The sequence below is a fragment of the Sinocyclocheilus anshuiensis genome, unplaced genomic scaffold (genome assembly GCF_001515605.1).
Source record: "Sinocyclocheilus anshuiensis isolate Anshui unplaced genomic scaffold, SAMN03320099.WGS_v1.1 scaffold1505, whole genome shotgun sequence".
NCBI lineage: Eukaryota > Metazoa > Chordata > Actinopteri > Cypriniformes > Cyprinidae > Sinocyclocheilus > Sinocyclocheilus anshuiensis.
Window position 1 is genome coordinate 16,353 of NW_015547699.1, and position 17,639 is coordinate 33,991.

Below are 17,639 nucleotides of genomic sequence, written 5' to 3' on the forward strand. Positions count from 1 at the left end.
TACACTGCTCAAAACTCACGTTTGAATCATCAGTGGCAAATTCTTTAAATATAAAAAACGTACTTACAGTCTTTGAGTCAGAACAGCCGGCATTGTAGGCTACTCTCCCAGGATCAGGTAACAGTCCTCCATAAAATGTGCTGCACACATCTGAATATTTGGGTTGAAGTGTTCTGGAACAGTGTTGTAAATACAACTTAACCACTGATTTCTAGTCGTGTCCTCTTTTGGAAGACCAAACAAAGTAGCTTCGCTTTCACAACGAAACACACGGTGGGCTTGAGAACGGCGCGGCCGGCGGATTCGACGAAGGAGGCTTGCGGCAACCACATGTAATTTCATTACACCAAATACACAAAATAATGTTCTTTTTAGCAACATCATATGACCCCTTAAATTATGTAAGAAATGAAGCTTACTTAATAAAGAATCTTCCATATTATCCCAAAAAATTAATAAAAAATTACAAAAGACAGGATGACACAGTTTACGTGGGAGTCATTTTCTTCCATATGTGTTTGCACAGGAAGTGTTGAGTCTATAAAACAGCCTGTGTGTTTGACAATGTGTCATTAACAGATCAGTATGGACCCCAGTCTACTTCCTCTAATGCTTTGTGAGTATCATTTTATCATTTATGCATTCATTTCTTATTTTGTATAATGATAGTGAATCAGTGTTCATCTGTATTTCATCATCTTATGTATTTAATTTATGCTTTCATTCATGCTGCTAATAATAGTATCAAATCCATCTGCAGTTCATGATATCTGTGCGTGAAAGTGAAATATACTCACATGTGCTGCATGTAGCTGAGTGAGATCAGTGTATTTATCGTTTATCATACTTTTTTGGAAGTTTGTTTTCTTCAGTAGATCTTGACTAGCAGTCAGTGCTTCTATATATAGTCTTTGCTTGTGCTGTGATGTGCTGATGTTTCTGACCACAGTGATGCCACTTCCCATATGAAGCACTGATGAATAAGATCTAGTGTCGTGAGCTTCCCTTCACACTGCATCATGACAGCATCACAAAGATATTCTTAGCAATCCACATAGATTTTGTCTTCACTTCACTTCCTCTTTCACCCTCCGTCATTATTGACTCACTCCATTGTTGACAGATCTGAAAGAATAGAGATATACTGAGTTGATTTTATAGAATATAGATGATAGAAAGAGTTGAGCTGAGCAATTCTGTTCAATAACAGTATAAAATTGGCCTAAAATCAATTGCAATGTAATCAGTTGCAAAATACCATTGTCACCGCTTGTAGTTTATTTTTTATTCTTCTATAAAACAGCTCATTTCTCTCACACGCTAATCAGTGTAAATTATTCAAATGGTGATTTCAACTATGCTTCTCTTGTGGAATTCCTTTTAAAAGTTTTATAATATAATTCTATTTAGAAGCAACAAAATGTATTAATTAATCAATCGGTGTAATTGTCTCTTTTTGGTTTTTAGTGCTGATTTCAAACATCCACCCTGGACAAACGCAAGGCGAGTTATATTTATAACACATAAATATAGTGTTTGTATGTGTGTCGTCGCGTGCAGTGTGTGTTGTGTTTGTTGTTTATGTCATTTATTGGGTTTTAAATGATAAAAGGTGGTTGTAAATAAAGTGAGTTTATTGTTCTCATCATGCAGGGCATAAGGGTCCAGAGGAACAGAGCAGTAAGTGTTTTCATTGTATTGCACCATTCCTGGACAAAGACATAAAATAAACACTGCCACATGTGTAGATGGGTAGATAGATTATTGTGGCTTCTTTGGATGTTTTACCATAACATCTGTTTTTTTCGGATCTTACAGAGCCACCAGTCAAATGGTACATAACCAATTAATTAACTCCAACTGAGAAAAAAAATAGTAAACGTTTGTAGATGCTGTATATTGGAAAGACTGAATGTTAACTGTGTCTGCTTAATCTCAATACATGACATTAATTAACCACATATGTATTATATTAAAGATGTTATTGCCTTATGGACATCACTTTGATACATATCTCTGGCTGATAACAAAATACTTCCTAAATTATAGCAATGGAGCAAGCATTTTCTGTAAAGCGGCTTTGAAACAGTATTGTGTATTATTAACAGTATTATTTTAACCGTACTGTGAAAAGCCCAATACAAATAAACTTGAATTGAATTTAATTACTGAATTAAGCACCCAATTTGAGGAGCCACATCTCACAGGATTTGTATCTTCATGCGTCATCTTTTTGAGATCTCTTATGTTAGAAGAGCATAAAACAGCTACAATTACATTACTACGGTGACGCATTGCTGCCACACACATATTTTTTTTTCCACTCAATTATGTCGTAATAACGAGATATGTCGTTTTAACGACATATTTTCTCGTTAAAGCGACATCTTTTCTCGTAATAACGAGATGTTTTCTCGTTAAAACGACATCTTTTCTCGTAATAACGAGATGTTTTTATGACATATGTCATTATTACGAGAAAAAATATGTCATTTTAACGAGAAAAGATGTTGTTTTAACTAGATAATTATATAGTTTTTACGAGAAAAGATGTAGTTTTAACGAGAAAGCATCTCGTTATTATGAGAAAAGATGTCGTTTTAACGAGAAAACATCTCGTTATTACGAAAAAATATGTTGTTTTAACGAGAAAACATCTCGTTATTACGACATAATTGAGTGGAAAAAATAATGTGTGTGGCAGCAATGCCTCACCGTACATTACTCATAATGACAAAGAAAATAAGCTGAAGGTTGAGGCAAAATAAGGAAACCTTTCATATTAATATCAGAAATCAAAAGCAGCAATAGATGATGACTAAAGACTAGGGATGCACAATATTATTGGACCAATATCGGAATCGGCCGATAATGGCTTTAAATGTAAATATCAGCATCCGATATGAAAAATTATGCAGATGTGTCTTGAAGATAAGAGGAGTAACTCACATGTGCTCAAGGTGTGCTAGCAATTAGATCATGTCAACAGTGCGATTAGCTCATTTCAGCAGTGTGGCTCATTCTTGAAGCAAAGTTTTGTCTGAATGATGATTAGATTGGATGTTTTGATCGCTGCATTTAAACTGAGAAAGCACTTACAGAATGACGCGTTCAGTGTGTGATCGAGTAAACAGTAATAGCACGTGCAGCGGCAGCCTCCCCCGGGTCCGTGTTTCTGATTAAACAGAGCAGTAATTGATGCCATAAAATCATCAGTATGTTTTGATTTAAAGGTCAGAAGTTATAGCTTACAGGAACAAACAAAAAAAATCACAAACATGACACTTAAATAAATTTTATATATACTGATTTATTCATTCATGTGTAATATGTTATATTTTTAAACAAATTATGAACTCTAAAAGATTTTCAGAATTTTTGCAACTCTTTTGCTTTAGACCATTTACAAATGTTAAACCTTAAAATAAAATGTTAAGGTTACTACTGCATCTTTCTGGAAAAAAAATGCAGTGATTAATATATAGTTTATTTATAGTTATTTTCAAACCTTTAATGTACTGTCATTATAAAAGAACTTTATTACTGTTTATTTAATTCTAACAAATAAGTTCTTGTTAAAAACTAACCAAAATTAAAAATAATTATATATCGGAATCGGCATCGGTTATCGGCCAAAATGAGTTGAAAATTATCGGGATATCGGCAAAAATCCAATAGTGTGCATCCCTACAAAAGATTACTTATTAAGTCAAGATTGTATCATGAAATATTTACAGACCATCCCAAAGTAACTGTAAAACCCCAGAGTTCAGTGTTCACTGGAGACACAGTTACTCTGAGCTGTGATGTGGGACAGTTAACTGGACAGACGGTTATCTGGTTCAAAGACTTCACGAGAATACAAACTGGTGATGTAACAAAAACACTGACAGATGTGAGAGTCTCTGATGGAGGAAAATATTCGTGTACTGTAGGAGGAAAGACCACACAAAGCCAAAGAGTCATGCTAACAGTAAGAGGTAAGTGCTGTTTTTACAGCACAATCTGATTTTGAGATCACTATACAATTATGAAAATGAACAGCATCCATTAACAGTATCATGTGCTGTCTTAAATTCATTTCACACAGAGAGACCCAAGCCTGCAGTGCGTGTTCAGCCTGATGGACATGTGTTCAGAGGACAGACGGTCACTCTCACATGTGACATACAGGAGACAGACGTCAGCAGCTGGAGCTACAGCTGGAATAAAGATGATTCAGAGATTCATGTCAGTCAATCACAGGAATACCGAATCAGTTCTGTTAATGAATCTCACATGGGTAATTACAGCTGTACTGGAAGAGAAACACAAGGATCACGGTGTCAATCCTACATACAGCACCTTTAACAAAAGCTATTTTAATAAATAAATGGGTTTAATTTAGGTTAAAACATGTCATAATCAAATTGCAGATGATTAGCTACCCTTAACTGACTTGAATAATTTGACCTGCTGACCTTTTATTTTAAAACATCAGGATCTTCAGTACCCAAATTTTCAGATGCTCTGATCATTGGAGTGGTTTCAGGACTGAGTGGTGCATTTCTGCTCATTTTCTTACTGGTCCTGCAGTTCTGCTGCAAACGCAACAAAGGTTCATCTCATCTCTTCAAATCAACATAGACTACTTATACAGACAATCTTAACTATAGTGGTCTTTGGAAGCATTTTATGGTTAAAGGTGGTTTTATATGTCATAAACTGAGGCAGGAAAGCCATTTGTGAATCATTCCTGAAGTTTCTCTGTGTTTGAGTACAGATGGAGGATCTCCATCTCCCTCTACAGACCATCAGCTGCAAAACATCAGTCAGACAACAGAACATCAGAGGAAGAATGGACAAACACCATCGTGCTCCAGTCAGAAACACTCACAATATCTATACATTAATTGCAATGATCTTTTTTTTAAATGAAATGATAAAATATTAATGTGTGACGATAGGCTACAGTGGCATGCATGGATGGATGGATGGATGATCTTTGCGTATCCGACCTGTATAGAATCATGTAGTTTGGTTTAATTGGTTTAATTTTATCATAGACAACAAAATAGCAGCCATCAGCCGTTTTGAACAAAACATAAACTCAGTCACTACAAACAACTGAAAGACTAAAACCAGAACAAGAGAAGAAAATGTCTTACCCGTTCGTTATTTTTTTAATGCAGACACTGTAATCAGGACTTCGTGTGTGACCTATGTAAAGATTGACCTGAAATCAATGAAGGAAATAAGGAAGAAAAAGAAAGAAAATAAAGGTACGACAACAACCCTGCTGAGGTGTTTTTGCAGTTGTTTGTTGTAACATAACACATTAAGATAAATGCATGTATAATCAAATAAATGCAAAATTAATATATGATAAACTCTTGTCATCTGTTAGGAAAGGAGAGTTCTGACACTGTTTATTCCAAAGTGACGATTTAAGGTGAAATAAACTAAAAACAATGCAAAATATCACAATATAATGCAATTACAAAAATACATACACATACAATGTTTTATACTTGTGAATTAATTTTCATAATTTCAGGTGCTGTTGCTGGATCAATATGATGAATGCTCAGACAACTTTCATCAACGCTGGAATACAAAAAAAAAAAGAGTTGATGAATTGGATATATTACCCTGATTATTAATCATACATTTTTGATCATAACATGCAAATCTTCATAATCTGTGACATTTTAAAACATGAATCTGACCACTGATACACTACTGCATCTACTGTTACATTTCTAATATGTATTATGAATATTATAAGAAAAAGCAAAAGGCCTGTGTTCATGTATTAATCTATCTTCTCGTTGTCCACTAGATGTCGTCATCATAGAGACGATTTGGTTGTTTCATCCACATTTTAGTGTGCGACAGTTTTTGATTTGCTCTTGTGCATTCTTTTGGTATATACTGTGTGTTAGTCCTCCTGCTTTCATACCTGCACTGCTTGTAGGCTGCTTTAATCGTGTAAGTTAATCAAATGTATTTTTCACACAAGTTGCAAAATCTAAATAAAGTACTATATCGCTTGTGAAGTGAAGCTAACTAATGATTCTCTGTGGGAATTGGATGTGATGTAGGAACTATTTTACACCAGGGTTACACTCCTAGTCTTTCTGAGAAGGTTTATAGGCATCTCAGCTTGTCTAACAGACATTTCTTGCTGGATGAAGGACCATCGCCTTCAACTCAACCTTGCCAAGACAGAACTGCTTGTGGTTCCAGCAAACCCATCGTTTCATCACAATTAAGAAGATCAGGCCCTTTCTTTTGGAACATGCTTCACAACTAATTGTTCAAGCTCTTGTTCTGTCCAGGCTGTGCTTTAACTGGACGCTATCTTTATTGTTCTTTTTTGGCTCTGATAGGATGTGTATAAGTATTACTGTATTGTATGTGTTTGTTGTTTTATGTTTTTATGTTTACCTATGATTATGATTACCTGCCAAGGGACCACGGATGAAAACTAGCCATTGGCTAAATTCGGTACAATGCATGCAATGGAAACATTTATGTTAAAATCGTACATGGTCCCTTTCTAAATAAATTTTAATAAATAAAATAAATAATCAACACCAGAGGTGTGTTGAAGACCAGACCCTCAAGAGCCATTCAAGAGCTAGCAGAGGGTGATTAAACAACTCCGCATTACCAGCTTCACTTATTACTAACCAGTTTGACTTGAGTTTTCTGTCATATGCCTACAGAAGTTCTTACTGAGAATTAACAGAGGTTTAGACGCTGATGTTTTATTGCATTCAGTCACCATTATAGTTATTAGTGTTTAGTTCACTTGGGCTCCTGACCTTTGACTATTGTGCTTTTTTTCTGGCTGTGATAACTGTGTGTTTATAAGTTACGTTTACTATATCAAGAAAAGCCAAGACAAATATAATCAGGATCAGACTGTTATTGATGCTGACGATACAGTAATCATGGGATGACCTGATTCACTGATCACAATCAGGTAACACTCTTATTATGGTGATGTTTATTTTATGGTTGAACCTTGTTCTAATACACTTTCTCAGAGATTTAGCCGAGTTGTGACAATCAGCTACTCTAAACAACATCAAAAACTATTTGCACAAAAAATGTTCAACTCCTGCAGCATCAGACACACACAGACATCAAGAATCAGCGTATGAATCTCAACGACCAATAAAACACAGATAATCTCTGACCATCACAAAACAAGCAACTAAAGTCACAACAAAACAGGAATAATAAATAGTGAGACAATTCATCTGTATAATTTATTCATGTCGAAATGCATGCTGGGATTCATGGTTGAGTTTGTTTTTTTGTTTGTTTGTTTGTGGCTCCCATCATGCACTGCAGCATGAAGTCTTTCATTTGACATACACTGATTTGTGATGTGTGTGTGTCTGAATGATGCACTCTTTTTTTTTTTTTTTGCACTTTGTCTAGATTATCTGATTGTCACAGCACTGCTGTATCTCAAGCTGTAGTATCACAGGGTTTCTGTAATCAATGCCATAAAACTACAACCCTGATATAATCAGAACTTTTTGACTCTGACTTAATCAGGTCACTGCATAATGATTAATAATTAAAATGCAAAACGGCTCACTTTTCAGAGATGACAACTCAACTCAATGCTACTTGCTGAATTAAACATGCTACACAATGAGGTCACAGGACAACAATATAGGACTGTTTGAAATGTATATCATTGCATACACTCTTAAAAATAAAGATTCTTTATTTCCATTGATGGTTCCATGAAGAATCTTTCCATTCCACACATGTTTCTTTAAAGGATCCTGAGATTATTAAAATATTCTTCACACTATTTTTTTTTTTTTTTGAAAGGTTCTTTAGGGAAACAAAAATGGTCCTTCCATTGCATCACTACAAAAAAACTCTTTATGAACATTTATTTTTAAGAATGTATTGCATATACTGTTTCACAAAATAGCAGGCAGCATAAAGTGTGTATTGTATCCATCAATGATGCTTAAACCCATCTATTCACTAGTGAAAACACACAGAATTTACATTAAAGTACAAGTCAAAACCTACCTGGCCCCACGTGAAAAATTAATTGCCCCCTCCTGATAAATCATGAAAGAACTGTGATTAAGCACATTATTTTAGAAAGCTGAGTTAAATTTCCCAGGCCTGATTACTGCCAGACCTGTTGAATCAAGAAATCACTTCAGTAAAACCTGTCTGACAAAGTGAGGCATGCTTAAAGAGCAACACATCATGCCGCGATCTAAAGAAATTCAAGAACAGATGAGAAGCAAAATAGTTGACATGTATCAGTCTGGAAAGGGTTATAAAGCCATTTCTAAGGCTTTGGGACTCCAGCGAACCACAGTCAGAGCCATTATACACAAATTGAGAAAACTTGGAACGGTGGTGCACCTTCCCAGGAGTTGCCGGCCAACCAAAACTCCAAGAGCACAACGACGACTCATCCAAGAGGTCATAAAAGAACCCAGAACAACATCTAAAGAACTGCAGGCCTCACTTGCCTCAATTAAGGTCAGTGTTCATGATTCAACAATAAGAAAGAGACTGGGCAAAAACGGCATCCATGGGAGAGTTCCAAGGCAAAAGCCACTGCTGACCAAAAAGAACGCTAAGGCTCGTTACACATTTGCCAAAAAATATCTTGATAATCCCCAAGACTTTTGAGCAAATATTCTGCTCAACTGATGAGACAAAAGTTGAACTTTTTGGAAGGTGTGTGTCCCGTTACATCTGGCGTAAAACCAACACAGCATTTCATAAAAAGAACATCATACCAACAGTCAAACATGGTGGTGAGCAGGACAATGATTCCAAACACACCAGCAAGTCCACCTCTGAATAGCTCAAGAAAAACTAGTTTTGGAGTGGCCAAGTCAAAGTCCGGACTTAAATCATATTGAGATGCTGTGACATGACCTTAAACAGTCCTTTCATGCTGGAAAACCCTCCAATGTGGCTGAATTAAAAAAATTCTGCAAAGAAGAGTGGGCCAAAATTCCTCCACAGCGACGTGAATGACTCGTTGCAAGTTATCGCAAACACTTGATTGCAGTTGTTGCTGCTAAGGGTGGCACGACCAGTTATTAGATTTAGGGGGCAATTACTTTTTCACGTAAGGCCAGGCATGTATGGACAGCTTTTTTCCCTTAATAAATTAAATCATTATTTCAAAACTGAATTTTGCATTTACTCGGGTTATCTTTGTGTAATATTAAAATTTGTTTGATGATCTGAATCTTTTAAGTGTGACAAATATGCAAAAAATAAAAAAAAAAACAGGAAGGGGGCAAAAACCTTTTCATGGCACTGTATATATATATATATATATATATATAAACACTCAAGCATAGCATAAAAATGTACATAATACTGAGCTAACAACAGTTTAACATAAACAGTTACCAAAAGTGAGTCGTCCAAAACATCAGAAGTGTATATTGGATGATTTGTTTTCATCCAATAAAGATCCCACAATCTTCTGGAATGTTCCAGAAAGCACTAGAATATTACAGAATACTACAGAATGTTACAGCTTCTAGAATGTTCCCATCATTGCAAAAGCAAAATATCTTTTAAAAATATGCAAAATTACAAAAGCTTATCTGTACTAAACCAATGTATCATACTTAATGCTAGAAGTTCTAAAATTCACCTGACCTAAATATATACCAAAATATTGATGCTGCGTGAAAATAAATAGTACAATAATAATTAGCACCACAGAATGTGAGAAAAGTGAAACAAATTTGTGCTACACTGTGAAATAGTTGTGATGCTTACTATTTTTTTGCGGAAATCGTTATACATTATTTCAGGATTTCAAAAGAACAGCATTTATATGAAGTCTTTTGTAAGAATATAAATGTCTTTACTGTCACTTTTGACCAATTTTAGTCTTACTGACACCAAAACTTTGAATTGTAGAACATGGAATTATTATTATTATTTTTTAATAAAATAAAATGCAAGAAATGTGGAAATTGCTTGAAATGTATAGGCTATTTTTTGGACTATATCACTGTCAGGAAAAAAAAGAGGTAAAAAAGCTGTCACTGGTGCAGTACCTTTACGAAAGGTCCTCCTTTGTACCATATTTACTCTTAAAGGGTACATATTGGTCTCTCAAATGTACATATTAGTAGCTTTTGAAAGGATACCACTCCAGTGATGGCCTTTTGTTTCTGAGAGTGTACTCCTGATGCTCTGTGCTTTGATTGTGAAGAACAATCAGGATGTGTTGTCGTCTTTTGTATTCCACAAAGTCATGTGCTTTTTTGTTTTGTGCTGTTTTGTGTGAACCATTCCTTCAGTACTTAACTTTCACAAGAACCTGAGGGGAATCTTTCGATTCTGTTTTAAACTGGGTAATCCTTCATGAAGTAGATACACACCTAAACTTAAGCAAAAAAATCCGCCGCAGAATGAGTTTCATAGCTCTCAGCTCGACTGGAAATAAGACACCAGATTTCCTGTTGAGCACCTGCAGGCCGGAAACAGGAAAGAAACAGAAAAGTGAATGTAAGGTTTACCTACAGAACGCATCAAACCAATGGCTTATTAATAAATTAATAAATAATTCCATCTCAACAAACTGCTTAGACCAACTTTGTTCACTAATATTTTTTTTTTCCACTACAGCCTCAGTCTTACGTACGTAAGTGCAACAAAATAGAAAACGACTGATTACTGTATGTGTTTGTAGGTCAAGTTATGCAGCTAGCAGAGCATATCACCATAACTTTTCTCCTAGTCTGGGGGAAAGTCTGAACCTCCTCTGAGTTTGAGGTGATTTTGCAGTGTTTTCAATGTGTACACACACTCTTGACACATAAAAATAATTCACATGGAATTTCATAATTAAAGTTTCACCTACTTGACATACTCCACAAACATATGATTCTAAATGAAATCCTAGACATTACATAAATAAATAAATGTGTGCTCTTATAATTCATGCAACTGTTTACATGTCTACCCATTTACATAGAAATGTGCAAATTACACCACAAACAGCTCAACCTTCTTAACCAGGGAACGCTTTGACCAGTCATTTCAACTTTAATGTACACACACACACACACACACAAAACAACAACCAGCATGTTGTCAAAAGTGCATATTACTTGTCAGACTTTACTGCAGACACATATTCAGACAGTTGTGCACACGCTGCAGTTATGAAATGACTCGATCTATTTCACTATGAATTCAAATGAAACCGAATATGCATGCATTCACATATCACTCATTACATGAAATCGATCACATGACGAGAGCATAAATTCTTACCTGCAAGATCTGTTGTAGTAAATGTCTTAAGCAGGAGACATAGCTTCCACTCTCAAAAATGAAGTCTTCCTGTTCATTTACATGCTTCGAACATGCGACTCTTACTGTACAATTAATGCATCACAATGTAATATCACATCTACACTGTAAAAAATGACCGTGAATTTAACGGTAAAAGACTGTAAAAATGCCACAGTAAAAACCTCTTAAATGGTTAACGGTAAATTCCCCTACTATATACGGTGAAAAACTGTATTGGACATTACATGTAATTTTACGGTAGTATACCGTTTTTGGAAGTGAAAAATATAATTATTTTTCATATAATTTACAGTGAATAACTGTAAATTGACATTCCCAGAATTCCCTGCGTTACATTTCAAATTTGATGTTTTTTTTTTTTATAACTATGTTTCTTCTTAGTTTTTTCTTATCAGTTTTGTATATTAGGGTTGTTGTTAAATGAATGTTTATTGCATTATTTCAGTTTCATGTGTGTTACTATGATGGTGTTTAGTGTTTGTGTGAATGACACTGTGCACCTTCTATATATGTTATTATTTAAAAGCTGCTTGTGATGGGCTTTGCTTCATCATGTGACTTTCTCATCACCACCTGCATTGGGTGGTTATCAGTGTATTACAAAGGTACAAAACAGATTTCAGTACTTCAATAGGTTGGTATATTAACATTATATTGGTTACGGTATTTAACTGTAAATTTAAGTTAAAACCGTAAAACCTAAAATGTTGCTACCGTATCTTTTACTGTAAAATTCCGGCAACCACAGCTGCCGGTTTTTTACCGTACATTTTACAGAATGTTTTTTACAGTGTATCTATCTATCCATCTATATCTATCAAGCCATCATTGGGGCAGTACCCTAAAGTACAAAAGCTAAAACGTACATATTAGTACTTTAAAAGTGCATATTACCTTAAAGGACATATTAGGACCCTAAAGTGTACCTTTTGACAGTGTATAAATCCCAGTGACAGTTTTGTAACTTTTTTCTAAAAGAGTAAAAATATAAAATCATTCAGCAGTGTAACTGTTCAGTGACAATAAGCCTTAAAACTGGCTTCTATCCCATCAATAACATAATTGCATAAATGCTGCCAGGACAGTAATAAATAGATAAATAAATACTGAGTGACGTATAACAATCTTGGGTGTTTTGATTCCTTGTGTGTATTTGTGACTGTATACAGTGACACACAAAAAAGCCATGCTTTAGAGTGACTTCAGATGAAGCCTGATGAATTCAGATGAATTTCATCTTTCATTTTCGTGATGCTGGGAATTCTAGGGAATAAACGCCGGGAGTTTTTAACACTCACCTCAGAATCACACCAGGTGTTACGAAACTGTGATTTAACACACTGTTCATTGAAAACACATTGATAAAATCACTGTGCAACTGTTTCAAACCTTCTCATTTATTAAAAACAGTCATTTGAGATCATTAGCAGTTAAAGTGGTGAAAGTCCAGTTATGAAAGTGACTAAACACAAAAGTAAATTCATGAAACAGATGTTTCCTTACAGCCACAGTTGAAGACAGGCAAAATGTGCTAACGATAAAACCAAATTCATTCTTTTTCAACAACATAAACCATCTGAATAATACTAATAATAATGTGTCATAGGTGGTTTATCACTTGCAAGCTGAAAAGCTGACATCTGATCTCTCATTAAATTAATTTTATAAAACTAATTACATTTCACCTCGATCATTTGTATAATGGGGAGTTTGTTGACTAACAATAACACAATGCATGAACAATAGTAATTTACAACAGTAACAGTGGTACTTGACTTAATAAACAGCTCTTAATTATTATTGTTGTTGTTGTTGTTGTTGATGATGATTCATAGGCACGTTGACTTTACAATTTCTATAATCCAAAATACATTCTTTCACTCTTTGTCATTATCTTCACATATAAAAGGCCATGTACAGTTAAGTTGGACCCAAACAAAATCTCAAAAATAAAGCCTCCTCCTCAAGTTAAAGTGCTTTTAGTATTGTTAACCAACATTATGTTTATTCCAGTGACAAAAGATCAACTATGGAGAAAAAAAACTAGATCTTTACCCAAAATAGCTCTATACTGGCACTGTTAGACAAATCACATCCAACGCAGTCTCGCAATGAGACACGCACAAGTTACTCACTCTAGATTTTGTACCTTTGCTCTATCATTAACTACAGTACAGTGGTTTAAATATTATGATTTCTTCCAGTCAGTGACAAGCAACCCTCCAGTCCACTGTAATCCATAATCCTTCTGCAAAAATAGATCTTCCATGTGTTTATAAAATCAGGTATTGTCCATCAGAGTTTACAGAATAGTTGTTCTTCTCAAAGTGTCTCAAATCTGTGGCACTGCTTTTCTTGGCCACAAGGTGGTGAAGTAGTCCTTCCTAGGTCATGAATAAAGCAGCAGATCTATGTTGAATCATCATTTGATTCCACATGGTCTAATAGTTTAGTAGTTTACAGTATTTCTCATTTACAGACTCCAACTACATCCGGAATGGAACACTAGCATACTAACATATGTAGCATACTATTTTTTAAAGTATCATGTGAAACAATGTGCATTATGCAGTGAGAAGAGTTTCAAATAGTCGCATGCGACATTGTTGTCATTTGTTAACTGAACAAATTATTAGCTAAAAAATTAATGTGCATTATTTTGCAGTTGTAATCGCATTTTAATACAACTTTTGGCAGCCCAATAAAGAAATATAGGGAACTGTGACGGAGTTTAAAACGAGTTTAGCTCAAACGTGCCTCAGCACACCTGCCTGGAAGTTTCTAGTGTGCCTAGTAAGCTGGTTCAGGTGTGTTTAAATGGGTTGGAGCTGAACTTTGCAGGACACCAGCCCTCCAGAAGCAGAATCGGACACCCCTGCTCTAGAAACATATCATTTTAATGCACTATAAGCAGCACTTGATAATCATCATTTTGAGTGCATTGCATTGTGGAATACGTGAAATGACCACTAAGTGGCGCTAATACAGTGTACAGTTTATTTGAAACGGCTGAACATGAATCTGGCAATGTTGGTTGCTGTACAAATAGCGATGTATAGTTCGGAAATGAATGTCCGGTGACTGGCACTAAAAGGTTATTGTTTGTATCTTGTATGAAAATTATGTACCATCTACATTAAATTCAACTTTAAATGTAACCGATAGTGTTAACAAAAGCAACTGTGAGATAATAACACATTTGCTGAAGCAACCATGCCATTTGAGCTCTTTTATCATTAGTCATATTTCAGAAGACTCTTTGCTTCGCATGGCATTAAGTGCAATGCTGTACCGAGTGAGCTATCGAGCACGTTTACTATGTCAGAAAAGTCATACATATAGAGCTGATTATGTGATTATTATGTGCGAATGTCAAAATGTATTACTTGTTATCATAATCTGTGTGAATAGGAATAAAAGTTGTTAGTGCTTTACCGCCACAGTGCTCATTGCAACTATAAACTGCAGTGAGTTGTATGTTTTTGGAGTTTTCCAAAAATATAGGTCAAGGCATGTTTTTCCAATAATTTTGCCATAGTAGATCATAGGGCTGTCGCGATTCGTAGATTTTATCCGACTATTCGATTTTTAAAAATCCTCGACTTCATTTTTCTCGCATCGACTAACCGGCAAAATACCGGAAGTGGCGCATTTCACGGACGAGAATCCATAAAACACATTATTAGACTGCTTCCCAAGGCTGCATGATATATTAAACCCATTTAAAAATCATAATTAAGCATAACTGTGAATTCACAAACGCTACGATTTAATTAATTATATGCAATGCCGTTCTAATACAGAATATGTGCTTTAATTATTTACATGCGTGTAGGTTAAGTACATGCGTCACACAGCGGCTCCGTTCACAGTAGTTCCACAGGAACTGTTATCATTTACATGTGTGGAGCGTCTCAAACGCCATCTCTGCATGTTGTTGTGAGTTTGGGTTTATTATAACGTTCATCTGGGAACGCAACGTGCGCATTTCATCAGATTTGTAAGGTAAATCATTTATAAATCTATCTATACTCTGTTTTAATGGTTAAATTAAATTTTATTAATCAAAAAGCCTGTCTAATTAATTGAGTTTTACAGTTTTATCTTTACCAAATTCTGTTTTCCATTATTTTCTGGATTACATTTTAATGATTCCATTCAATTTTAAGAATCAAAAGCATCTCCAATTAATTGATTTTATTTTTTAAAAAGTAGAAAAAAAAGTTTTTTTTTCTTTTTTTTCAGAAATACTGCACATTTTTCTCCTAAATTAATTCTGGTAAATAACATTTCTGGTAAATACTCCTTTAAAAAGTGTTTTTTGATTATAATTGTATTATTAGTAAGACTAGAACACGTGGATATGTTGTCATTCTTACACTATAATACTGAACTTTGATTTCAGTGATTTGGACTATGAGATGGACACTTGCTTCTTGCACTTTAATTTTTCTCCTAAATTAATTCTGGTAAATAACATTTCTGGTAAATACTCCTTTAAAAAGTGTTTTTTGATTATAATTTTATTAGTAGTAGACTAGAACACGTGGATATGTTGTCATTCTTACACTATAATACTGAACTTTGATTTCAGTGATTTGGACTATGAAATGGATGCACTTTACTTTTGCTTTAAAAAAAAGGATTTCATAGAAATTTGGATTTTCATTTGGTTTAATAAAATATAGTTTAATAAAATATTCTTAAGTAAAATTGTTGATTTTTTGTGGGAAATTAATCGTTTAGATTAATTGATTAATCGATAAATTAGTCGATAGATTAATCGAAATAAAAATAGTCGTTAGTGGCAGCCCTAGTAGATCATCTGTGTGTTTTGTTCATTCAGAAAACTTGAATGCTACACACAGTATACATAGTATATACTGCAGAAACAGGAAATGTAGTATGCTAGTGTGCTTTTCCGAACATAGTCTGTCTTTATCTTCTCTATTTCATGCTTGTATGCCAGTGCATTTCAGCGCTAGCCAACTCTACTGGCACCCTACCTTGTAAAACAGGTAAGCCTAGTGGCATCAAAAAAAAAAAGTTGGCTAACACTGAATCAAACAAGCACTCAAGCAATTTATCTTCATCTGATCCCCCGTTCACTCATTCATCTGTGTTTTCCGCTCTCTAGACGTTACTAATGCGGACGCTGAGCTGGTCTCGGACACGCCCACTGCCCCGCCCCCTTTCCTCCCGGTAGCTCTCCTCCAATCGCATCTTCTCCACATCCGCCCCTTGGCCTCCACTGCCATTGCCTTGTTGTTGGGGCGACTGGGTGTTTGGAGGCGGGGCTTGTTTAAAAAGGGGTGGGGTCTTGGTCTTGGCAACCTTGTCAAAGAAGGCAAAATCAGCTACATACTTTCCGGAGGGGGAGAGGGAGACGACGGGAGGAAACTCGTAGCCCCACAGGATCTCGTCGGGCAGGTAGGAGGTGCGGACTTGGCAGGTGGCCGAGGTCGGCTCCACGGTAGCGCTCATGATCACAAGCAGCTCAAAGTCAGCCAGCTCCGGATCCGTCCACCCGCCACCTTAGAAAAAAAAAGATATATAGTGAAACAGATTTTTGTCCCAACTTGTATGACTTCCATTCAGTATGAAGCAGTTCAGAAGCAGTTAAGAACATATTATTTTTCATTAGCCTTTGATCAGGGATGAGTGCTGAGGTATTGTCGCTGTAGTGACCCTTTTGGGTCTGTCTTGTATGTTGTGTTTTTTTTATGGTTATTTATTATTTCCTATTATATTCTCTTAATTGAACTTACAGTACAGCACTTTGGCCAACTTAGTTGTTTTATTAGGTGCTTTGGAGTTGGAGTATGGCGAATAAAATTGGTGCAGTTCTCAAATCTCATCATTCATGCTTGAACATAAGCAAACCTAGTGTGTCATATCGAATAGTTTTAGGGTGGGGCTTTTTGGAGCTTGTCTATTTTCATTAACATTCTCCTATTGAATAGAATTTGGATATTCTTCATATAATATTTATCATGTAAATTATTTATACAGTATATTATGTAATGCTTAATGTGAACATCTATTCATTAAGCCTTCTCCTTACTCCATTTAGATGTATATTACTTTTATTTTTCTATCTTATTTCTACTTATTTAATTTTTCTTCACGTATATTATGCAAGGTTATTTTAGTTAACTATAACTGAAACCATGAAAAACATTTTTGTTACTTGAAATAAAATAAGCATTAACTGAAATAATATAAAATAAAATGTAAATAACTAAAACTTATTCAGCTAAGCTAGTTGCCAAAGCAATAAATACAAATAAAAACTAATCAAA

General features: G+C 35.0%; 2 protein-coding genes across 5 annotated transcripts in view; one reads left to right on the forward strand and one right to left on the reverse strand.

The window, feature by feature from the left end:
• Positions 1-585: 585 nt before the first annotated feature.
• On the forward strand, positions 586-5,402 carry LOC107703863 (sialoadhesin-like). The gene is made up of 6 exons (XM_016506651.1): positions 586-616; positions 1,654-1,680; positions 3,738-3,980; positions 4,091-4,322; positions 4,763-4,861; positions 5,387-5,402. The coding sequence occupies exons 1-6, from the start codon at positions 586-588 to the stop codon at positions 5,400-5,402; spliced, it is 648 nt and encodes a 215-aa protein (XP_016362137.1).
• A 10,687-nt stretch (positions 5,403-16,089) lies between these two features.
• Positions 16,090-17,639, reverse strand: part of LOC107703868 (ATP-sensitive inward rectifier potassium channel 10-like) — a 20,523-nt gene continuing 18,973 nt past the window's right edge. For all 4 annotated transcript variants that reach the window (XM_016506654.1, XM_016506657.1, XM_016506655.1 and 1 more), the window contains one exon: positions 16,090-16,871. In XM_016506654.1, coding sequence (XP_016362140.1) covers positions 16,471-16,871 — 401 coding nt within the window. In that variant the 3' untranslated portion in view covers positions 16,090-16,470. The remainder of the gene's footprint in view (positions 16,872-17,639) is intronic.

What these genes read in the sequence shown, in the direction of transcription:
- LOC107703863 (XM_016506651.1), top strand. Translation starts at nt 586, where the DNA reads ATGGACCCCAGTCTACTTCCTCTAATGCTTT. An exon ending in TCTACTTCCTCTAATGCTTT is followed by an intron (nt 617 to 1,653) that starts GTGAGTATCATT and finishes CTCATCATGCAG; the next exon opens with GGCATAAGGGTCCAGAGGAA. An exon ending in GGGTCCAGAGGAACAGAGCA is followed by an intron (nt 1,681 to 3,737) that starts GTAAGTGTTTTC and finishes AAATATTTACAG; the next exon opens with ACCATCCCAAAGTAACTGTA.